At 47.7% G+C, this 23,999-nt stretch overlaps 2 protein-coding genes across 2 annotated transcripts in view; one reads left to right on the top strand and one right to left on the bottom strand.

Moving 5' to 3' along the window:
* The window catches only part of LOC306940293 (talin-1-like), a gene marked incomplete at its 5' end in the record, with an annotated part of 110,410 nt that overhangs the window by 940 nt on the left and 85,471 nt on the right, over nucleotides 1-23,999 (top strand). The window contains 15 exons of the mRNA XM_079525314.1: nucleotides 24-167; nucleotides 794-1,002; nucleotides 1,888-1,986; nucleotides 5,864-6,031; nucleotides 6,364-6,465; nucleotides 7,703-7,895; nucleotides 8,539-8,705; nucleotides 9,433-9,561; nucleotides 14,552-14,665; nucleotides 15,384-15,497; nucleotides 15,945-16,079; nucleotides 19,082-19,210; nucleotides 19,762-19,864; nucleotides 20,689-20,897; nucleotides 22,972-23,091. Of these exons, the coding sequence (XP_079381440.1) occupies nucleotides 24-167; nucleotides 794-1,002; nucleotides 1,888-1,986; nucleotides 5,864-6,031; nucleotides 6,364-6,465; nucleotides 7,703-7,895; nucleotides 8,539-8,705; nucleotides 9,433-9,561; nucleotides 14,552-14,665; nucleotides 15,384-15,497; nucleotides 15,945-16,079; nucleotides 19,082-19,210; nucleotides 19,762-19,864; nucleotides 20,689-20,897; nucleotides 22,972-23,091 (2,135 nt within the window). The remainder of the gene's footprint in view (nucleotides 1-23; nucleotides 168-793; nucleotides 1,003-1,887; nucleotides 1,987-5,863; nucleotides 6,032-6,363; nucleotides 6,466-7,702; nucleotides 7,896-8,538; nucleotides 8,706-9,432; nucleotides 9,562-14,551; nucleotides 14,666-15,383; nucleotides 15,498-15,944; nucleotides 16,080-19,081; nucleotides 19,211-19,761; nucleotides 19,865-20,688; nucleotides 20,898-22,971; nucleotides 23,092-23,999) is intronic.
* LOC306940215 (beta-1,3-galactosyltransferase 5-like) lies at nucleotides 3,567-4,676 on the bottom strand (the record flags this gene model as incomplete). Its single annotated transcript, XM_079525237.1, has 1 exon — nucleotides 3,567-4,676. The coding sequence occupies one exon, from the start codon at nucleotides 4,674-4,676 to the stop codon at nucleotides 3,567-3,569; it is 1,110 nt and encodes a 369-aa protein (XP_079381363.1).

The following is a 23,999-nucleotide window of genomic DNA, read 5'->3' on the forward strand; positions in this document are numbered from 1 at the left end:
TTCAATAAAACATGACTTGGGAGAGGAGCACCCTGTTAACCTGTTCTCTGTGTTCCAGGCGTCTCAAGCGTGGCGCAAGAACAAGATGGACGAGTCCAAACACGAGATCCATTCCCAGGTGGACGCCATCACCGCGGGCACCGCGTCCATGGTCAACCTCACTGCAGGTAACGAGAAAAATAAACGCTTTTTTCTTCTGTGGCCTTAATAATCGGAGCTGGATCAAGAACCCTTCAGGGCCCTGCTGGGGTCTACACCAAATCAAAAGGCCCCCACAGTCTTTTCAACTTAGCACATCAATTGCCCAAGACGTCTGTGGACGTCTTTGGTATTACCGCACGGGCAGAGCCCAAGACGTTTGGTATTACCGCACGGGCAGAGCCCAAGACGTCTGTGGACGTCTTTGTAAAAAAAAAATTTTTGGGCAGTTTTGCGTGGGCTCTCAAAGTGCTATTACTTCTCCTGTCTCCTGTCGCTCTTATGTAGATCGATTTACATGAGCGAGGTAATCACATCTATCTACTATCTATAAATGCACCAGGTGGCGAACTGTTGTCACCTGAAAAAAAGATGAGAGCACCTGCCTCATCTTTTGTGTGTGTGTGTGTGTGTGTGTGTGTGTGTGTGTGTGTGTGTGTGTGTGTGTGTGTGTGTGTGTGTGTGTGTGTGTGTGTGTGTGTGTGTGTGTGTGTGTGTGTGTGTGTGTGTGTGTGTGTGTGTGTGTGTGTGTGTGTGTGTGTGTGTGTGTGTGTGTGTGTGTGTGTGTGTGTGTGTGTGTGTGTGTGTCCTCCAGGCGACCCGGCAGAGACCGACTACACGGCGGTGGGCTGTGCGGTCACCACCATCTCCTCCAACCTGACGGAGATGTCCAAGGGCGTCAAGCTGCTGGCCGCGCTCATGGAGGACGAGGGAGCCAACGGGCAGCAGCTGCTGGGCGCCGCCAAGAACCTGGCGGGGGCCGTGTCGGACATGCTGAAGACCGCCCAGCCCGCCAACACCGAGGTACAACCAACCCCATCTCACAGAAATGTGGTGAAATGGCACGGAATGAACCTATAGCTAAGCCCCTCCCCAAACTGCTATGGTCCAATCACAGCTAAGCATAACATGGGTTAGACCAGAGTAATCTAGTAAGAGAGTAATGACACTCCCGTTGACTCTCATTGTAACAATGGAATGCGGAAGTGCTCATTCTATCTCAATGGAATAGTTCCAGCCATAGGAGCAATGTTTGGAACTATAGCCCATAGGGACCCGCTTTGTCTCAATGGGATAGTTCCAGCCATAGGAGCAATGTTTGGAACTATAGCCCATAGGGACACGCTTTGTCTCAATGGGATAGTTCCAGCCATAGGAGCAATGTTTGGAACTATAGCCCATAGGCACCCGCTTTGTCTCAATGGGATAGTTCCAGCCATAGGAGCAATGTATGGAACTATAGCCCATAGGGACCCGCTTTGTCTCAATGGGATAGTTCCAGCCATAGGAGCAATGTATGGAACTATAGCCCATAGGGACACGCTTTGTGGCGAGATCAAAGCGTGTCGCTCCTCTCTTATTAGATTACTCTGGGTTAGACATACCTCTCCACCAATAGTTTTCCTATATGATAAAACATTGTTTTAAAAAATAAATGCCACGCACATATTTTTCCAGTGCATACGGCAGGCCTTGTTGACGGATGTGGAAGAGATTTTGAAGGTCTGGTTCCAAAAATGAACCAGTATTTAATGTGTAAATTCCATGATATTTACATTTGGAATGAGTGAGCCCGGCTGGAAAGTGTCCAAGTGGGAGGGTCTAAGTGAGAGAGGGCGGGGCTTAGCTAAAGGTGAATTGCAATTAGCCCTTTGTGCATTTCTTTTTTCTTTTTTTCTGGTTTTCCAGCCTCGTCAGCATCTTCTGCAGGCTGCAGGGAACGTGGGCCAGGCCAGTGGGGAGCTGCTCTCGCACATCGGAGAGACCGACACAGATCCACACTTCCAGGTGAGTCTTCCCGACAATGGTCTCCTCATTCCCAGCCTTTTACTTCACCTCCGAGGAGAAAAGCCTGGTTACTAATGACCTAAAGACAGGCTGGACATCCGTCATAATTATGTACTTCGCCCGGAAGTACATATGACTTTCTTTGACCAATCATTTCTTTGACACTATATGAAAATTCTATGTCACGATTATTGTGGCAAAGATAATTGCGATTGTTGCCAGGACAACGGACAGCAGCGTGACATCACGGCATGGTGTCAGATTGAACCTTAAAGGTGGACTTGGTGGAGACGAGAGCGACTAATGCAGTTGAACGTAGCAGGTTCATCGCATGGCTCAAGATCTTAAACCCATTCTGGGAAGATCTACAAGATCTACAAGCTCAGGTGCCGCACTATGAGCTTGTAGGTCTGATATTTTTGAAAAAACGTGAAAATGTGGTGCAAATCTTTGAATATATATACTTTCAGAGCGAACGTTTTTAACTCAAATATTTGCTTCTGGGGGGGGGGGGGGGTCCCTGGATCGAGAACGATATAGAAACAGGTTTTTCAGAAAACTGTCAGATTTTAGAAGACATTTGTAGAATCGTCCTCAGGTCTACATGGGTTAAGCTGATCTCAGTCCACTAGATCAGGGGTTCTCAACGTTTTTGGCCGGGGACCCCCGGAAATGCTTTGGCAATGTCTCGGGACCCCCGCCCCGCCCCCTCCCGACCCCCAATATAAATTGACTGCTACAATAACCTTAAACCATTTTTGGCGGGAACCCCTTTTGGTGTTTTAAGCATTGTTATAATTTAGCTATTGAAAAATAGCAGATCTACAAGCTCATAGCGCGCCACCGAGTGGCGCGCTACGAGCTTGTAGGTCTGCTATTTTTGAAAAATCGTGAAAATAAAATAAAAAAACATTTTTTTCTTCTTTTTTTTTTTAAAAATAATTTGGGGACCCCCTAAAATAATTTGGGGACCCCCTGAGGGGTCGCGACCCACGGGTTGAGAACCCCTGCACTAGATAATCAACAAGCCAAGTTGGTTACAGTAGGATATATAGATATATAGATATATATCTATATAGATATCCTAACGCATAACTAAAGTGCTAGATGAAAAAGTGCTGTAAACTAAAAGTCCATAGACTCTGTTTAAAGTGCCCCAGACAACGCCATCGAGTCTTCGCCGGTCATCAAATTATTGACTGAGGAATGCGACAAAAACAAAATAAAATCTCCATGAATTCAAGTCACATGGGGTGAGTCATCGATAGAAAAGGTCATTTTGACTATATTCATATATATGTAAACTTTGAGTTGTGCTATATAAATAAAGTGGATTGGATATTCTCTATACTCTTATTGAAGTGTGAGCGCCGGTATTCAGATGGTCCTACTATATGTTACTATTATTAAAACAAAATTAAATATCAAAATATCTAGGAACCACCTCTTGAGAAGGGCCCAGATTCAGTTCTGAGCTCATGAAACCTATGCTAACTAATCCAGAAATGCGTTACAACTAAGGCACCGTGCCACCGTGGCTCTCTCGGCTCTGGCAGTTGAAAAGAGAACATTGTGTTTTATCAGTAACAGTAAGGCCCCGGCCTTTTGAAGTCTTCCCAGACCTGCATACGGTCGGTGGGTCTCAGCTGTTCGGGAGGTATCACGGCGCGCACCACCTTGGAGTAAGCGCAGCGACTGTAAGGCGTGGCCCAGGGGAACAGGGTGCGTTTGGGCGGGTCCGTGAGCGGGACGCCCAGGCGCTCCATGCACAGCCCTAGGTACACGTCCTCCATGTAGACGGCGCGGACGTGCCTGGACGCCTCCACCAGCTTCCCGGGCAGGTCCAATGACAGGACGTAAGCCCCTCCCAGCGGGTACGGCGGGTAATGCGACCCGGGGTAGACGTCGCGGGGCAGGTACCACTTGGAGCTGGGGTTTCGGTCGGGGGGACTCCGGCGCGGCACCCGCCCCGTCATGTAGTTGCTCTCGGGGGCGTTCGGCGACGACAGCATGCCGACCAGGTTCCGCACGTTGACGAACACGTCCGTGTCGACCTTCATGGCGTAGGAGGCGTGGCCGCGGCAGCGCGAGTCCAGCCACTCCATCATGAGCATGGTCTTGATGGTCAGGTTGCTGTAGGAGTCCAGGAAGTCGGCCTGCAGCAGGTCGCCGTGCTCGGCGCTCTCCTCCAGGACTCGCCGCTGGACCCGTTCGGCGTCGTCGTCGTCCAGTTCTCCCGTCGCGGTCGTTGCGGTCGTCGTCGGCAGCCCCAGCAGGAAGAACAGGCTCAGCGTTTTTCCCGACACGGTCCCGACGCGGGTCTCGCCTCCCCACGTCTTGCGGATGACGTCGCGGTCGGCCCTGTTGCGCGGGTTCGCCGGCACGATCACGACCACGAAGGGCTTCTGCTCTCGACACTTGGCCGGCTCGTCCACGACGAAGCGGTAGTCGTGCGGGTACTCCACGAAGTAGCGGAGCCCCGCCGCCGACACGTTCCCCGCGAATCTCGTCACGTTCTCGCCCATGGATTCCTGCGGGCTGCCGCGCAGCAGGCTGCCGACGTACAGCAGCCAGCCGTTGGCTTTCACGTACAGGGCGAACGTGATGTATGAAATGGCCACGACTTCCCCCACCAGGAAGAGGAAAAAGGCCAACAGAGCAATGTTTTCGTAAATATGTGTCCACCTCATGTTCTCTCAGGCTGCCCTCTCGCTGTTTACACCTGTCTGTGGGGACATCGGACGAGGGTGCAGACGGAGCCACACATGTATAAATAATAGGTGAAGCCTGTACGGTACTTTATGGGCTGAGCAGAACTCTGCTATGACGTCACATCAACAACACAATGCCCATTTACACAGGCTTTGGAAGCTCCTTCTGACCAACCTGACACACATTACGCTTAACCCATTTTGGGCGGGAACCCCTTTTGGTGTTTCAAGCATTCTGTTATACTTTAGCTATTGAAAAATAGCAGATCTACAAGCTCATAGCGCACCACTCGGTGGCGCGCTACGAGATTGTAGGTCTGCTATTTTTGAAAAATCGTAAGAATGCGGCACAAATCTTTGAATAGGTATATATTCTTTCAGAGCGAACGTTTTTTTTTTTATTTCGACGTCAGGCCGAAATGGGTTAAATCAGTGACTGCGGTGATTTGGTGCCCGTTTGGTCTCAAGTCGGTAGAGCACCCGTCTATCGACCACACGGTCATGGGTTCGATTCCGGGCACCGCCGACTCGGCGTATTAGTGGGTGCGGCAGGATACGGCGCTCCACCTCAGCAGTGATTGCTCAACCTTATTGAGGGGCGATATACGGGTTTAATGTTTGTTTTTAGTTCAATGTTTGTTTGACGCCATTGACAATGAAGAGAATTTAATGTTTGTTTTGACACTGTTTGTTTTACATCATCATTACATCGACATCGACAAGCTCACAGGAGCTGCCTATTGTACCTGCCTATTGTACAGTTGGAGGCCATCGATATTGTCCTTTTCTTTTTGCTGTGGTTTGCGTGATCTGCGCAAAAGGACAGTTAACCCATTTTGGGCGGGAACCCCTTTTGGTGTTTTAAACATGTTATAATTTAGCTATTGAAAAATAGCAGATCTACAAGCTCATAGCGCGCCACCGAGTGGCGCGCTACGAGCTTGTAGGTCTGCTATTTTTGAAAAATCGTGAAAATATTTATTTCAGAAAACTGGAGGATTTAGAAGGATTTTTTAAAATTGAGGTCAGGCCTAAATGGGTCAAATGATGAAGGGACAATATCGGTGGCACCCAACTGTACCTGCGTCGTCCTCGTATCACGACGCCATCATATACATCAACGTATAAGTGGTTCATTTGTTATTTTTTATTCTCCAATTTGACAGGACATGCTAATGCAGCTAGCCAAGGCTGTGGCTAACGCTGCGGCGGCGCTGGTGCTGAAGGCCAAGAACGTGGCGCAGAAGACCGAAGACTCGGCCCAGCAGAACCGCGTCATCGCAGCCGCCACGCAGTGTGCCCTGTCCACCTCGCAGCTGGTGGCCTGTACCCGGGTAAGAACCCTAACCCGTAATCTGTACCCGGGTAAGACTCTGACCACCTCCCAGCTGGTGGCATAATGAGCACTTTTTATGTATTAGTTTGGCACAGCATTTTGAATACAGTAAAACGCTAGTGGTATTTTCCTACATTGTTATATTGATATAAGAGTAGTTCTTCCACTGCTCACTGCTGCAATCTGTACACATAAATAAATGGCAACCTTTTCCAATAGACCTGTATATTTAATATGTTGTAAAAGAGCTGTATAGTTAATATTTAGTAATGGATCTGTATATTTCCTGTGTGTGTGTGTGTGTGTGTGTGTGTGTGTGTGTGTGTGTAGGTGGTGGCCCCCACCATCAGCTCCCCAGTGTGTCAGGAGCAGCTGATCGAGGCAGGGAAGCTGGTGGCCAAGTCAGTGGAGGGCTGCGTGGAGGCCTCACAGGTAACCTAACCCTAGCTACGAGCTTGTAGATCTGCTATTTTTTGAGTGGTGCAAACCACTCCAACAACTAGCTTTGTTTGTACCCGTGTATGTGTGTACCTGTACGTGGGGCCACGTACAGATGAGCACGGTTGCTATGGTTAGTGTGTGACGTCACTGCACCACTCAGTTCACACAGGTGTGATTTTTTTTAATCGTGATAATGTGGCGCACATCTATGAATATATTCTTAGAGCGAACGTTTTTAACTCAAATCTTTGCTTCTGGGGGGGGGGGGGTCCCTGGAACAACGTATTTTCAAATGGGGGTCGGCGGCCAATTACATATCATTACATATCATTACATATCATTACATATAATTTTTTGGGGGAAACATTGTTTAAATGTCGACGCCAGGCCTAAATGGCCGAACACATTGATTGCCACGTTTGTTGGAAATTAATCCATATTCATGTGCCGTGCTATTTAAGCCTTATGAGCCTTTTTCAAGGGAATAAAATCACACCCGTGTGAACTGAGTGGTGTAAGGTCTTATATAGCCTGATCAGCTGTGGTCTGACGTAATGTCTGACGTAATGAAATCAGCATCAACCATGCTCATTTTTTGGCACGGACAGACAGACAGACAGACAGACAGACAGACACGTAAACTAACATAGCCAGTCGTAGGAGTGGTTTACACCAGGGGTTCTCAACGTTTTTGTCCGGGGACCCCCGGAAAAGCTTTGGCAATGTCTCGGGACCCCCGCCCCGCCCCCTCCCGACCCCGGGAGGGGGCGGGGTCGGGGTTATTGTAGCCGACTGCTACAATAACCTTAAACCATTTTGGGCGGGAACCCCTTTTGATGTTTTAAGCATTGTTATAATTTAGCTATTTAAAAATAGCAGATCTACAAGCTCATAGCGCGCCACCGAGTGGCGCGCTACGAGCTTGTAGGTCTGCTATTGTTGAAAAATCGTGAAAATAAAATTTTAAAAAAATATCTTTTTTTTTTTTTTTGAAAATAATTTGGGGACCCCCTAAAATAATTTGGCGACCCCCCGAGGGGTCGCGACCCACGGGTTGAGAACCCCTGGTTTACACCACTCAAAAATATACCCCGGGGGATTGCCCGAAAGTGATCTCATGGATAAGCTTATCGTATCGCGGGAGGATCACGGACCAGCGACGCCACGGCCCGTCAATAATGCTCGTTTTTATTGATTAGAATGGTAATCTGTGATTGGTTGGCTGCAGGGCGCCACCGGAGACGAGGCCCTGCTGAAGCAGGTGGGCGTGGCCGCCACGGGCGTGACCACGGCGCTCAACGACCTGCTGCAGCACATCAAGCAGTACGCCAGCGGAGGCCAGCCAATCGGACGCCACGGAGAGGCCACCGACCGCATCCTGGACGTCACGGAGAACATCTTCAGCTCCATGGGAGACGCCGGTGGGTGTTGATTTTTACATCACATTTTTAATAGTGTTTTGGGTAAGATTCATAGTCATATTTTAGTCTAGTTTTATATTAGTCTACGGAATATCATAAGATTTTAGTCGACTAAACAGTTGATTAACTCGACAAAGATACATATTTTGGCAGGCCTTGATGGCGTTGGAATGGCTGATTTTGCAACGCGTCACAGAGCTTGTAGATGAAGCATGAAATGACTTGTCTTTTTAGTAATAGTGGATCTCTTGTCCACTAGTCCCTCCCGATAACATTTATTTTTACAAATATTTAACCCCTCCCGCCTCCAGGTGAGATGGTGCGTCAGGCTCGCATCCTGGCCCAGGCCACCTCTGACCTGGTCATATTTAACCCCTCCCCCTCCCCCCTCCAGGTGAGATGGTGCGTCAGGCTCGCATCCTGGCCCAGGCCACCTCTGACCTGGTCATATTTAACCCCTCCCCCTCCCCCCTCCAGGTGAGATGGTGCGTCAGGCTCGCATCCTGGCCCAGGCCACCTCTGACCTGGTCATATTTAACCCCTCCCCCTCCCCCCTCCAGGTGAGATGGTGCGTCAGGCTCGCATCCTGGCCCAGGCCACCTCTGACCTGGTCATATTTAACCCCTCCCCCTCCCCCCTCCAGGTGAGATGGTGCGTCAGGCTCGCATCCTGGCCCAGGCCACCTCTGACCTGGTCAACGCCATCAAGATGGATGCCGAGGGAGAGACTGACCTGGAGAACTCACGCAAGCTGCTGTCTGCGGCCAAGCTGCTAGCTGACGCCACCGCCAAGATGGTGGAGGCTGCTAAGGTCTGTCTGTATGTCTGTCTGTCTGTCTGTCTGTCTGTCTGTCTGTCTGTCTGTCTGTCTGTGTCTGACGCCACCGCTAAGATGGTGGAGGCTGCTAAGGTCTGTCTGTCTGTCTGTCTGTCTGTCTGTCTGTCTGTCTGTCTGTCTGTGATGTGTAGAGCATAGATTGATCCTTTGCGCAGTTGATTTGAAATTGATAATAACAATGGATTCAGTTTCGATGGATGGATAGTAGATATAGGTAGATGGATAAATACGTAACCTACCTTTTATTGATCGTTCAGGGGGACATTCAGGCGCCAGAGACGGCCCAGCAGTCAAAGTTACAGATAGGCTACAGGGCCAAATGTGATGTCTCACTGTACGATGAAACGGCTCTCTAAGTGACTCTTTTAACCCATTCTGACCTGAGATCAGATTCTAAAAATGTCATCCTGACAGTTTTCTGAAAAAGCTATGTTTCTATGTCAGTCGTTCTTCGATTTTTGAAAAATAGCAGACCTACAAGCTCGTAGCGCGCCACTCGGTGGCGCGCTATGAGCTTGTAGATCTGCTATTTTTCAATAGCTAAAGCACAACACAATGCTAACACCAAAAGGGGCTCCCGCCCAAAATGGGTTAAAACCTAAATGAATGCACAGAAAGCTGAATCTGACAACATGTGACATCACAAAACCCGATACGAAGGAAAAAAGAAATGTATAACTAAAACGCCTCCTTCCTCCAGGGAGCCGCGGCCAACCCGGACAGCGAGGAGCAGCAGCAGAAGCTGAGGGAGGCGGCGGAGGGCCTGCGCATGGCCACCAACGCTGCTGCACAGAACGCCATCAAGAAACGCCTGGTCAACAAGCTGGAGGTGGGTTTCATGATGGGGTACACTTCCCAAACACTGCTCCTGCTTTGACGTGTAGCAAATCTCTTGCTTTTTAATTTACTAGCACATTTTGTTGCTTAGATTTGATTTATTAGTCTTTATTGGTTTGCGTTACTAGACGTTCCTGTTCTCCCTTTGATCTTCTTCGGTAGTGGGTTCTGTATTTATGAGCGTTGTATGTCTGTCCTGTTTTTTTGTCGTGTATTTATTCGTTACTGGCAGAGCTGTGTCACTGATGTCTCCTCTTCTCTTGGCCAGTTCACACTGTGTAAAAGAGACTTCAGTCTCAGTGTGGTTTTTACTGGTTAAATAAAGGTTACATTAAAAAAAGAGTAGAACCGGTCCATGCACTGAGCCAACTCGGATCCAGTTTACTAGTATAAGGCTTGTGGTTAAATAATATACTCAACAAGCTAGAGGTGTGTTGAAGTAAACCTTAGCCATGGGCGGCGGTGGTTCAGGGGTAGAGTGCCTGGATGGTAACCGCAAGGTTGCCAGTTCAAACCCGGGCTCCCCCAGAGTTACTGTCGAAGTGTCCTTGAGCAAGACACTGAACCCCTAATTGCTCCCGATGTGCTGGTTGGTGCCTTGCATCATGGTTTCCGCTGCCATCGGTGTATGAATGTGTGTGTGAATGGGTGAATGTAATGCACAATCTCTGTAAAGCGCCTTGGATAAAGGCGCTATATAAATGCACCATTTACCATTTACCATTTATAATATACTGGTCAACTAGCTAGAGGTGTGTTCAAGTAAACCTTTGCCATGGATTTATAATATACTGGTCAACTAGCTAGAGGTGTGTTCAAGTAAACCTTAGCCATGGATTTATAATAGACTGGTCAACTAGCTAGAGGTGTGTTCAAGTAAAGTAAGTAAGTAAGTAAACCTTAGCCATGGATTTATAATATACTGGTCAACAAGCTAGAGGTGTGTTCAAGTAAACCTTTGCCATGGATTTATAATATACTGGTCAACTAGCTAGAGGTGTGTTCAAGTAAAGTAAGTAAGTAAGTAAACCTTAGCCATGGATTTATAATATACTGGTCAACTAGCTAGAGGTGTGTTCAAGTAAACCTTAGCCATGGATTTATAATATACTGGTCAACAAGCTAGAGGTGTGTTCAAGTAAACCTTAGCCATGGATTTATAATATACTGGTCAACTAGCTAGAGGTGTGTTCAAGTAAACCTTAGCCATGGATTTATAATATACTGGTCAACTAGCTAGAGGTGTGTTCAAGTAAACCTTAGCCATGGATTTATAATATACTGGTCAACTAGCTAGAGGTGTGTTCAAGTAAACCTTAGCCATGGATTTATAATATACTGGTCAACTAGCTAGAGGTGTGTTCAAGTAAACCTTAGCCATGGATTTATAATATACTGGTCAACAAGCTAGAGGTGTGTTCAAGTAAACCTTAGCCATGGATTTATAATATACTGGTCAACTAGCTAGAGGTGTGTTCAAGTAAACCTTAGCCATGGATTTATAATATACTGGTCAACTAGCTAGAGGTGTGTTCAAGTAAACCTTAGCCATGGATTTATAATATACTGGTCAACAAGCTAGAGGTGTGTTCAAGTAAAGTAAGTAAGTAAGTAAACCTTAGCCATGGATTTATAATATACTGGTCAACTAGCTAGAGGTGTGTTCAAGTAAACCTTAGCCATGGATTTATAATATACTGGTCAACTAGCTAGAGGTGTGTTCAAGTAAACCTTAGCCATGGATTTATAATATACTGGTCAACTAGCTAGAGGTGTGTTCAAGTAAACCTTAGCCATGGATTTATAATATACTGGTCAACTAGCTAGAGGTGTGTTCAAGTAAAGTAAGTAAGTAAGTAAACCTTAGCCATGGATTTATAATATACTGGTCAACTAGCTAGAGGTGTGTTCAAGTAAACCTTAGCCATGGATTTATAATATACTGGTCAACTAGCTAGAGGTGTGTTCAAGTAAACCTTAGCCATGGATTTATAATATACTGGTCAACTAGCTAGAGGTGTGTTCAAGTAAAGTAAGTAAGTAAACCTTAGCCATGGATTTATAATATACTGGTCAACTAGCTAGAGGTGTGTTCAAGTAAACCTTAGCCATGGATTTATAATATACTGGTCAACTAGCTAGAGGTGTGTTCAAGTAAACCGTAGCCATGGATTTATAATATACTGGTCAACAAGCTAGAGGTGTGTTCAAGTAAACCTTAGCCATGGATTTATAATATACTGGTCAACTAGCTAGAGGTGTGTTCAAGTAAACCTTAGCCATGGATTTATAATATACTGGTCAACTAGCTAGAGGTGTGTTCAAGTAAACCTTAGCCATGGATTTATAATATACTGGTCAACAAGCTAGAGGTGTGTTCAAGTAAACCTTAGCCATGGATTTATAATATACTGGTCAACAAGCTAGAGGTGTGTTCAAGTAAACCTTAGCCATGGATTTATAATATACTGGTCAACAAGCTAGAGGTGTGTTCAAGTAAACCGTAGCCATGGATTTATAATATACTGGTCAACTAGCTAGAGGTGTGTTCAAGTAAACCTTAGCCATGGATTTATAATATACTGGTCAACTAGCTAGAGGTGTGTTCAAGTAAACCTTAGCCATGGATTTATAATATACTGGTCAACAAGCTAGAGGTGTGTTCAAGTAAACCTTAGCCATGGATTTATAATATACTGGTCAACTAGCTAGAGGTGTGTTCAAGTAAACCTTAGCCATGGATTTATAATATACTGGTCAACTAGCTAGAGGTGTGTTCAAGTAAACCTTAGCCATGGATTTATAATATACTGGTCAACTAGCTAGAGGTGTGTTCAAGTAAACCTTAGCCATGGATTTATAATATACTGGTCAACAAGCTAGAGGTGTGTTCAAGTAAACCTTAGCCATGGATTTATAATATACTGGTCAACAAGCTAGAGGTGTGTTCAAGTAAACCGTAGCCATGGATTTATAATATACTGGTCAACAAGCTAGAGGTGTGTTCAAGTAAACCTTAGCCATGGATTTATAATATACTGGTCAACTAGCTAGAGGTGTGTTCAAGTAAACCTTAGCCATGGATTTATAATATACTGGTCAACTAGCTAGAGGTGTGTTCAAGTAAACCTTAGCCATGGATTTATAATATACTGGTCAACAAGCTAGAGGTGTGTTCAAGTAAACCTTAGCCATGGATTTATAATATACTGGTCAACAAGCTAGAGGTGTGTTCAAGTAAACCTTAGCCATGGATTTATAATATACTGGTCAACAAGCTAGAGGTGTGTTCAAGTAAACCGTAGCCATGGATTTATAATATACTGGTCAACTAGCTAGAGGTGTGTTCAAGTAAACCTTAGCCATGGATTTATAATATACTGGTCAACTAGCTAGAGGTGTGTTCAAGTAAACCTTAGCCATGGATTTATAATATACTGGTCAACAAGCTAGAGGTGTGTTCAAGTAAACCTTAGCCATGGATTTATAATATACTGGTCAACTAGCTAGAGGTGTGTTCAAGTAAACCTTAGCCATGGATTTATAATATACTGGTCAACTAGCTAGAGGTGTGTTCAAGTAAACCTTAGCCATGGATTTATAATATACTGGTCAACTAGCTAGAGGTGTGTTCAAGTAAACCTTAGCCATGGATTTATAATATACTGGTCAACTAGCTAGAGGTGTGTTCAAGTAAACCTTAGCCATGGATTTATAATATACTGGTCAACTAGCTAGAGGTGTGTTGAAGTAAACCTTAGCCATGGATTTATAATATACTGGTCAACTAGCTAGAGGTGTGTTCAAGTAAACCTTAGCCATGGATTTATAATATACTGGTCAACTAGCTAGAGGTGTGTTCAAGTAAACCTTAGCCATGGATTTATAATATACTGGTCAACTAGCTAGAGGTGTGTTCAAGTAAACCTTAGCCATGGATTTATAATATACTGGTCAACTAGCTAGAGGTGTGTTCAAGTAAACCTTAGCCATGGATTTATAATATACTGGTCAACTAGCTAGAGGTGTGTTCAAGTAAACCTTAGCCATGGATTTATAATATACTGGTCAACTAGCTAGAGGTGTGTTCAAGTAAACCTTAGCCATGGATTTATAATATACTGGTCAACAAGCTAGAGGTGTGTTCAAGTAAACCTTAGCCATGGATTTATAATATACTGGTCAACTAGCTAGAGGTGTGTTCAAGTAAACCTTAGCCATGGATTTATAATATACTGGTCAACTAGCTAGAGGTGTGTTCAAGTAAACCTTAGCCATGGATTTATAATATACTGGTCAACTAGCTAGAGGTGTGTTCAAGTAAACCTTAGCCATGGATTTATAATATACTGGTCAACAAGCTAGAGGTGTGTTCAAGTAAACCTTAGCCATGGATTTATAATATACTGGTCAACTAGCTAGAGGTGTGTTCAAGTAAACCTTAGCCATGGATTTATAATATACTGGTCAACAAGCTAGAGGTGTGTTCAAGTAAACCTTAGCCATGGATTTATAAAGACCTGTATAGGTGTTGTTAACTAGGGCTGCAAATATTATCCGTTGTCTTCTTGGAGATTATACTGTCCATGACTATTTTTTAATAATCAAGAAAAGTGTTATTTTTGTATCATGAACAAATAAATGGTCATGAAAAAAAAATACAATTGTAGTAAATTGAATGATTGACAACAAGCCCTATGTTATCATTTAGTCTGACATGTCAGTAACATGTGTGTTGATTGGTTAGACACATGTCAGTAACCTGTGTGTTTATTGGTTGAACACATGTCAGTAACCTGTGTGTTTAATGGTTGGACACATGTCAGTAACCTGTGTTTATTGGTTGGACACATCATGTCAGTAACATGCGTGTTGAACACATGTCTGTAACGTGTGTGTTTATTGGTTGGACACATGTCAGTAACGTGTGTGTTTATTGGTTGGACACATGTCAGTAACGTGTGTGTTGATTGGTTGAACAGAATGCAGCGAAGCAGGCAGCAGCAGCAGCCACTCAGACCATCGCAGCAGCCCAGAACGCTGCCTCCACCAATAAGAACCCTGCTGCTCAGCAACAGCTGGTACACAGCTGCAAGGTAACGCACGCACGCGCGCACGCACGCACGCGCACGCACGCACGCACGCACGCACACTCTTTATCACAAGGAATTCAAAAATGGCAAAAACACAGAGCAGATCTACAAGCTCGAGACACGAGCTGATTTTACAATGGGTGAGAGGTGTGGTGAGACACGAGCCAATGGGTGAGAGGTGTGGTGAGACACGAGCCAATGGGTGAGAGGCGTGGTGAGACACAAGCCAATGATAGCAATGAATATTAACCTCAAAACTATTAAATTCCTCAAAAGTAGCTACACTTTGCGCCCACCAGAGTGAGCCACACACGTCCTTGTTTTTAGTCAGCCAGTGTGACGGGGGAATAGGAGGCGCTTGATGTCTCTACGAGGCCACCCGAAGCTACACATTCATAGTCATATGAGCGTGGGCGGTGCTTCGACGCTTGGGCTTGTAAGGCAATCAAGCGCTCCCCTTCCCCAGTACAGCTACAGAGCAGCTGGGAATGATATAAAGTGATTGAAGGTGTGGATTATAGGTGAGATTTACAACGGTCATGTGACGGTAACCAGCCAATCGGAATCAAGTATTGGGACTAACCGTTTTAGAAATGTCAGAGCACAGTAAGTTTAATATAATGCTGTTAACATTGTGTGTGTGTGTGTGTGTGTGTGTGTGTGTGTGTGTGTGTGTGTGTGTGTGTGTGTGTGTGTGTGTGTGTGCGTGTGCGTGTGTCAGGTGGTAGCAGAGCAGATCCCTCAGCTGGTTCAGGGCGTGCGAGGCAGTCAGTCTCAGCCAGACAGTCCCAGTGCTCAGCTGGCCCTCATCGGAGCCAGCCAGAACTTCCTGCAGGTCAGAACACCAACCACCCAGCAGACTTCAGAACACCAACCAATCACCACACAGCACTCACATAACACCACCCAATCACCACACAGCACTCACATAACACCACACAGCACTCACATAACACCACCCACTCACCACACAGCACTCACATAACACCACCCAATCACCACACAGCACTCGCAGAACACCAACCAATCACCATCCAGCACACAGAACACCACCCAATCACCACACAGCACTCACAGAACACCACCCAATCACCACAGAGCACCACCCAATCACCACAGAGCTCCCAATTCCTGACGTCACTCCAGACAGTGTCGATTTCGGCGACTAATACTAGTGACAAAAGAATTTCGACGAGTACCGTTTTTTCACTGACGTGAACTGAATGAAAACTAAGCTATGACGGTGACGGCCCTTCTTCTCCTTCTTGTGGTGTTCCTCCAGCCCGGTGCCAAGATGGTGACGGCCGCCAAGGCCACGGTGCCGACCATCGGTGACCAGGCCTCGGCCATGCAGCTCAGTCAGTGTGCCAAGAACCTGGCCAGCGCTCTGGGGGAGCTACGCACCGCTACGCAGAAGGTAGACCCACTGTGTGTGTGTTTTAGGGGGAGCTACGCACCGCCAGACAGAAGGTAGACCCACTGTGTGTTTTAGGGGGAGCTACGCACCACCAGGCAGAAGGTAGACCCACTGTGTGTTTTAGGGGGAGCTACGCACCACCAGGCAGAAGGTAGACCCACTGTGTGTTTTAGGGGGAGCTCTGCACCACCAGACAGAAGGTAGACCCACTGTGTGTTTTAGGTGGAGCTACGCACCACCAGGCAGAAGGTAGACCCACTGTGTGTTTTAGGGGGAGCTCTGCACCACCAGACAGAAGGTAGACCCACTGTGTGTGTTTTAGGGGGAGCTACGCACCACCAGGCAGAAGGTAGACCCACTGTGTGTTTTAGGGGGAGCTACGCACCACCAGACAGAAGGTAGACCCACTGTGTGTTTTAGGGGGAGCTACGCACCACCAGGCAGAAGGTAGACCCACTGTGTGTGTTTTAGGGGGAGCTACGCACCGCTACGCAGAAGGTAGACCCACTGTGTGTGTTTTAGGGGGAGCTACGCACCACCAGGCAGAAGGTAGACCCACTGTGTGTGTTTTAGGGGGAGCTACGCACCACCAGACAGAAGGTAGACCCACTGTGTGTTTAGGGGGAGCTACGCACCACCAGACAGAAGGTAGACCCACTGTGTGTTTAGGGGGAGCTACGCACCACCAGGCAGAAGGTAGACCCACTGTGTGTGTTTTAGGGGGAGCTACGCACCACCAGACAGAAGGTAGACCCACTGTGTGTTTAGGGGGAGCTACGCACCACCAGACAGAAGGTAGACCCACTGTGTGTTTTAGGGGGAGCTACGCACCACCAGACAGAAGGTAGACCCACTGTGTGTGTTTTAGGGGGAGCTACGCACCACCAGACAGAAGGTAGACCCACTGTGTGTTTTAGGGGGAGCTACGCACCACCAGGCAGAAGGTAGACCCACTGTGTGTGTTTTAGGGGGAGCTACGCACCACCAGGCAGAAGGTAGACCCACTGTGTGTTTTAGGGGGAGCTCTGCACCACCAGACAGAAGGTAGACCCACTGTGTGTTTTAGGGGGAGCTCTGCACCACCAGGCAGAAGGTAGACCCACTGTGTGTGTTTTAGGGGGAGCTACGCACCACCAGACAGAAGGTAGACCCACTGTGTGTTTTAGGGGGAGCTCTGCACCACCAGACAGAAGGTAGACCCACTGTGTGTTTTAGGGGGAGCTCTGCACCACCAGACAGAAGGTAGACCCACTGTGTGTTTTAGGGGGAGCTCTGCACCACCAGACAGAAGGTAGACCCACTGTGTGTTTTAGGGGGAGCTCTGCACCACCAGACAGAAGGTAGACCCACTGTGTGTTTTAGGGGGAGCTCTGCACCACCAGACAGAAGGTAGACCCACTGTGTGTTTTAGGGGGAGCTCTGCACCACCAGACAGAAGGTAGACCCACTGTGTGTTTTAGGGGGAGCTCTGCACCACCAGACAGAAGGTAGACCCACTGTGTGTTTTAGGGGGAGCTCTGCACCACCAGACAGAAGGTAGACCCACTGTGTGTTTTAGGGGGAGCTCTGCACCACCAGACAGAAGGTAGACCCACTGTGTGTGTTTTAGGGGGAGCTCTGCACCACCAGACAGAAGGTAGACCCACTGTGTGTTTTAGGGGGAGCTACGCACCACCAGACAGAAGGTAGACCCACTGTGTGTTTTAGGGGGAGCTACGCACCACCAGGCAGAAGGTAGACCCACTGTGTGTGTTTTAGAGGGAGCTACGCACCACCAGGCAGAAGGTAGACCCACTGTGTGTTTTAGGGGGAGCTACGCACCACCAGGCAGAAGGTAGACCCACTGTGTGTGTTTTAGGGGGAGCTCTGCACCACCAGACAGAAGGTAGACCCACTGTGTGTTTTAGGGGGAGCTCTGCACCACCAGGCAGAAGGTAGACCCACTGTGTGTTTTAGGGGGAGCTCTGCACCACCAGACAGAAGGTAGACCCACTGTGTTTTAGGGGGAGCTACGCACCGCTACGCAGAAGGTAGACCCACTGTGTGTTTTAGGGGGAGCTACGCACCACCAGACAGAAGGTAGACCCACTGTGTGTGTTTTAGGGGGAGCTACGCACCACCAGGCAGAAGGTAGACCCACTGTGTGTTTTAGGGGGAGCTCTGCACCGCCAGGCAGAAGGTAGACCCACTGTGTGTTTTAGGGGGAGCTACGCACCACCAGGCAGAAGGTAGACCCACTGTGTGTTTTAGGGGGAGCTACGCACCACCAGACAGAAGGTAGACCCACTGTGTGTTTTAGGGGGAGCTACGCACCGCCAGGCAGAAGGTAGACCCACTGTGTGTTTTAGGGGGAGCTACGCACCGCCAGGCAGAAGGTAGACCCACTGTGTGTGTTTTAGGGGGAGCTACGCACCGCCAGGCAGAAGGTAGACCCACTGTGTGTGTTTTAGGGGGAGCTACGCACCGCCAGGCAGAAGGTAGACCCACTGTGTGTTTTAGGGGGAGCTACGCACCGCCAGGCAGAAGGTAGACCCACTGTGTGTTTTAGGGGGAGCTACGCACCGCCAGGCAGAAGGTAGACCCACTGTGTGTTTTAGGGGGAGCTACGCACCGCCAGGCAGAAGGTAGACCCACTGTGTGTTTTAGGGGGAGCTACGCACCGCCAGGCAGAAGGTAGACCCACTGTGTGTGTTTTAGGGGGAGCTACGCACCGCCAGGCAGAAGGTACCCTCACACAGAACATCTAGCCATGCTACTTGGACACATCATCAGCGTTGTTTCCTGGAGTCCCTTTTCCACCGGTTGGGAACCGATTCAGTTCTTTTTGGTTCTTAGTGGTTCTTGCCCGCTCAATTCATAATTAACTTTTTGGTATTCAGACAGCCAGCAATGAGTAAAACGCTCCCCCAAAAAAAATGTAGTCTCTGTGACACATCTAGGGGCCACAATCTGCATTCAAAGATGTTCAGTCGAAAAAATTGTTAAAATGTGTGTGTTTTTAGGCCCAGGAGGCGTGCGGTCCTCTGGAGATCGACAACGCTCTGTCCACAGTGAGAGGTCTGGAGAAAGATCTACAGGAGGCCAAGGCCTCGGCCTCGGAGGGCAAACTGAAACCACTGCCTGGGGAGACCGTGAGTTAACGCACGCACGCACGCACGCACGCACGCACGCACGCACGCACGCACGCACGCACGCACGCACGCACGCACGCACGCACGCACGCACGCACGCACGCACGCACGCACGCACGCACGCACGCACGCACGCACGCACGCACGCACGCACGCACGCACGCACGCACGCACGCACGCACGCACGCACGCACGCACGCAGATGTGGAAGTTAACTTAGTCTTGAGGAGTCACTTGAGTAATATCTTTATATACTTTAAACTTCTACTCCACTACTTCTTGTTCTTACACAAAATGTATATTTCTTGTATTTTGAAGAGCTGTATTGTGTCTTGGAATGAACATGGAACCTATGTTTTTGGAACAGACCTATCCCACGTTTTGCCACAAGGTGGCATCATTTCACAGGAAAGAGATTAGTGTGATTTGTTTAGCTTGCAAGCTGCTGTAAATTTATGACATAATTGTTTTTTTTCTTGTTACTCCACTCCGCTGTTGTTTGACCAGTTGAAGTGTTTCTGACCACACATGACTCTCTGTTGTCTGACCAGTTGGAGAAGTGTGCTCAGGACCTGGGTACGAGCACCAAGGCTGTCAGCTCTGCTGTGGCCCAGCTGCTGAGTGAAGTCACCCAGGGCAACGAGAACTACACAGGTACACACACACCCTTTCATCTAGTCACCCAGGGCAACGAGAACCACACAGGTACACACACACCCTTTCATCTAGTCACCCAGGGCAACAGGGACTACACAGGTACACACACACCCTTTCATCTAGTCACCCAGGGCAACAGGGACTACACAGGTACACACACACCCTTTCATCTAGTCACCCAGGGCAACAGGGACTACACAGGTACACACACACCCTTTCATCTAGTCACCCAGGGCAACGAGAACTACACAGGTACACACACACCCCACCCAGGACAACGAGAACCACACAGGTACACACACACCCTTTCATCTAGTCACCCAGGGCAACAGGGACTACACAGGTACACACACACCCTTTCATCTAGTCACCCAGGGCAACGAGAACTACACAGGTACACAACCTTTATCACCTCACAACATGCATTCCCACATCAAAGGGATAGAGTGACCGGATGGTAACCGCAAGGTTCCCAGTTCGATCCCTGTGGGCTCCCCCAGAGTTAGATATATATATAAAAATATATATGCATTTAGGGGCGGATGAAGTCTGGCTTCGCCAGGCTACACTGTGTGAAAAGAGGAGTTAACGGGCAATTATGGGCACTGTATTTTGCCCGTAAACCTCAAGTTTAGCAGCATATACAGTTAATATACGGTAATATAAAGGTGTGATGGTACAATTCGGGAGTTTACCGGAGTTTGTTGGAATGTTTAACGGGAGTTTCCTGTGATATACACATCCGTATTCCACGTTTTTTGTGCAGTGCTAGTTAGGACATAAACTTCCTTTCTCCCCCGGCCTCGTTGTGTCCTCCTCAGGCATGGCGGCCAGAGACGTAGCTCAGGCCCTGCGGGCGCTGGCGTCCTCCGCCAGGGGAGTGGGCGCCAACACGGCGGAGCCGGCCGCCCGCGACGCCATGCTGGACTGCGCCGCCGACGTCATGGACAAGTCTGCCAACCTCATCGAGGAGACCAAGAGGGCCATCGCCCGGCCGGGAGACCCCGACAGCCAGCAGAGGCTGGCACAGGTAAGGAGGGACGGGTGGCATAGAGCTCCACAGGGGAGGAGGGGCGGGGGGCATAGAGCTCCACAGGGGAGGAGGGGCGGGGGGCATAGAGCTCCACAGGGGAGGAGGGGCGGGGGGCATAGAGCTCCACAGGGGAGGAGGGGCGGGGGGCATAGAGCTCCACAGGGGAGGAGGGGCGGGGGGCATAGAGCTCCACAGGGGAGGAGGGGCGGGGGGCATAGAGCTCCACAGGGGAGGAGGGGCGGGGGGCATAGAGCTCCACAGGGGAGGAGGGGCGGGGGGCATAGAGCTCCACAGGGGAGGAGGGACGGGTGGCATAGAGCTCCACACTTCTCCAGAACAACATTACATAGAGCTCCACACTTCTCCAGAGCAACATTACATAGAGCTCCACACTTCTCCAGAGCAACATTACATAGAGCTCCACACTTCTCCAGAGCAACATTACATAGAGCTCCACACTTCTCCAGAGCAACATTACATAGAGCTCCACACTTCTCCAGAGCAACATTACATTTGGGACTTTAAACAACGACTGTTTTCAGGACGGCTCCGCTATGCGGAAGTACGGCGGCTATGACGCGGAGCGGACTGCCGTAGCCATTGTTGCTTAAAGTCCCTATTAGACTACTTCCGAGTCTCTCTCGGGTGACTGAACTTCTCACCCTATCTCTAAGGGAGATGAACTTCTCACCCTATCTCTAAGGGAGATGAACTTCTCACCCTATCTCTAAGGGAGATGAACTTCTCACCCTATCTCTAAGGGAGATGAACTTCTCACCCTATCTCTAAGGGAGATGAACTTCTCACCCTATCTCTAAGGGAGATGAACTTCTCACCCTATCTCTAAGGGAGATGAACTTCTCACCCTATCTCTAAGGGAGATGAACTTCTCACCCTATCTCTAAGGGAGATGAACTTCTCACCCTATCTCTAAGGGAGATGAACTTCTCACCCTATCTCTAAGGGAGATGAACTTCTCACCCTATCTCTAAGGGAGATGAACTTCTCACCCTATCTCTAAGGGAGATGAACTTCTCACCCTATCTCTAAGGGAGATGAACTTCTCACCCTATCTCTAAGGGAGATGAACTTCTCACCCTATCTCTAAGGGAGATGAACTTCTCACCCTATCTCTAAGGGAGATGAACTTCTCACCCTATCTCTAAGGGAGATGAACTTCTCACCCTATCTCTAAGGGAGATGAACTTCTCACCCTATCTCTAAGGGAGATGAACTTCTCACCCTATCTCTAAGGGAGATGAACTTCTCACCCTATCTCTAAGGGAGATGAACTTCTCACCCTATCTCTAAGGGAGATGAACTTCTCACCCTATCTCTAAGGGAGATGAACTTCTCACCCTATCTCTAAGGGAGATGAACTTCTCACCCTATCTCTAAGGGAGATGAACTTCTCACCCTATCTCTAAGGGAGATGAACTTCTCACCCTATCTCTAAGGGAGATGAACTTCTCACCCTATCTCTAAGGGAGATGAACTTCTCACCCTATCTCTAAGGGAGATGAACTTCTCACCCTATCTCTAAGGGAGATGAACTTCTCACCCTATCTCTAAGGGAGATGAACTTCTCACCCTATCTCTAAGGGAGATGAACTTCTCACCCTATCTCTAAGGGAGATGAACTTCTCACCCTATCTCTAAGGGAGATGAACTTCTCACCCTATCTCTAAGGGAGATGAACTTCTCACCCTATCTCTAAGGGAGATGAACTTCTCACCCTATCTCTAAGGGAGATGAACTTCTCACCCTATCTCTAAGGGAGATGAACTTCTCACCCTATCTCTAAGGGAGATGAACTTCTCACCCTATCTCTAAGGGAGATGAACTTCTCACCCTATCTCTAAGGGAGATGAACTTCTCACCCTATCTCTAAGGGAGATGAACTTCTCACCCTATCTCTAAGGGAGATGCCAGCCACACGTCTGAGAAAACTCATTTCGGCAGCTTGTATCCGCAACCTTATTCTTTTGTTACCATCCAAAATGATGATGTATAGCAATACAAACGTACGTGTGTGTGTGTGTGTGTGTGTGTTGTGTGTGTGTGTGTGTAGGTGGCGAAGGCTGTGTCTCAGGCCCTGAACCGCTCGGTGAACTGTCTTCCGGGTCAGAGGGACGTTGACAACGCCATCCGCGCCGTGGGAGAGGCCAGCAAGAGACTGCAATCTGATGCTGTGAGTTTAATAATGACCCAATCTGATGCTGTGAGTTTAATAATGACCCAATATGATGCTGTGAGTTTAATAATGACCCAATATGATGCTGTGAGTTTAATAATGACCCAATATGATGCTGTGAGTTTAATAATGACCCAATATGATGCTGTGAGTTTAATAATGACCCAATCTGATGCTGTGAGTTTAATAATGACCCAATATGATGCTGTGAGTTTAATAATGACCCAATCTGATGCTGTGAGTTTAATAATGACCCAATCTGATGCTGTGAGTTTAATAATGACCCAATATGATGCTGTGAGTTTAATAATGACCCAATATGATGCTGTGAGTTTAATAATGACCCAATATGATGCTGTGAGTTTAATAATGACCCAATCTGATGCTGTGAGTTTAATAATGACCCAATATGATGCTGTGAGTTTAATAATGACCCAATATGATGCTGTGAGTTTAATAATGACCCAATATGATGCTGTGAGTTTAATAATGACCCAATATGATGCTGTGAGTTTAATAATGACCCAATATGATGCTGTGAGTTTAATAATGACCCAATCTGATGCTGTGAGTTTAATAATGACCCAATCTGATGCTGTGAGTTTAATAATGACCCAATATGATGCTGTGAGTTTAATAATGACCCAATATGATGCTGTGAGTTTAATAATGACCCAATCTGATGCTGTGAGTTTAATAATGACCCAATATGATGCTGTGAGTTTAATAATGACCCAATATGATGCTGTGAGTTTAATAATGACCCAATCTGATGCTGTGAGTTTAATAATGACCCAATCTGATGCTGTGAGTTTAATAATGACCCAATATGATGCTGTGAGTTTAATAATGACCCAATATGATGCTGTGAGTTTAATAATGACCCAATATGATGCGGTGAGTTT

Source organism: Electrona antarctica (genome assembly GCF_951216825.1).
Source record: "Electrona antarctica genome assembly, chromosome: 16".
Classification (NCBI taxonomy): domain Eukaryota; kingdom Metazoa; phylum Chordata; class Actinopteri; order Myctophiformes; family Myctophidae; genus Electrona; species Electrona antarctica.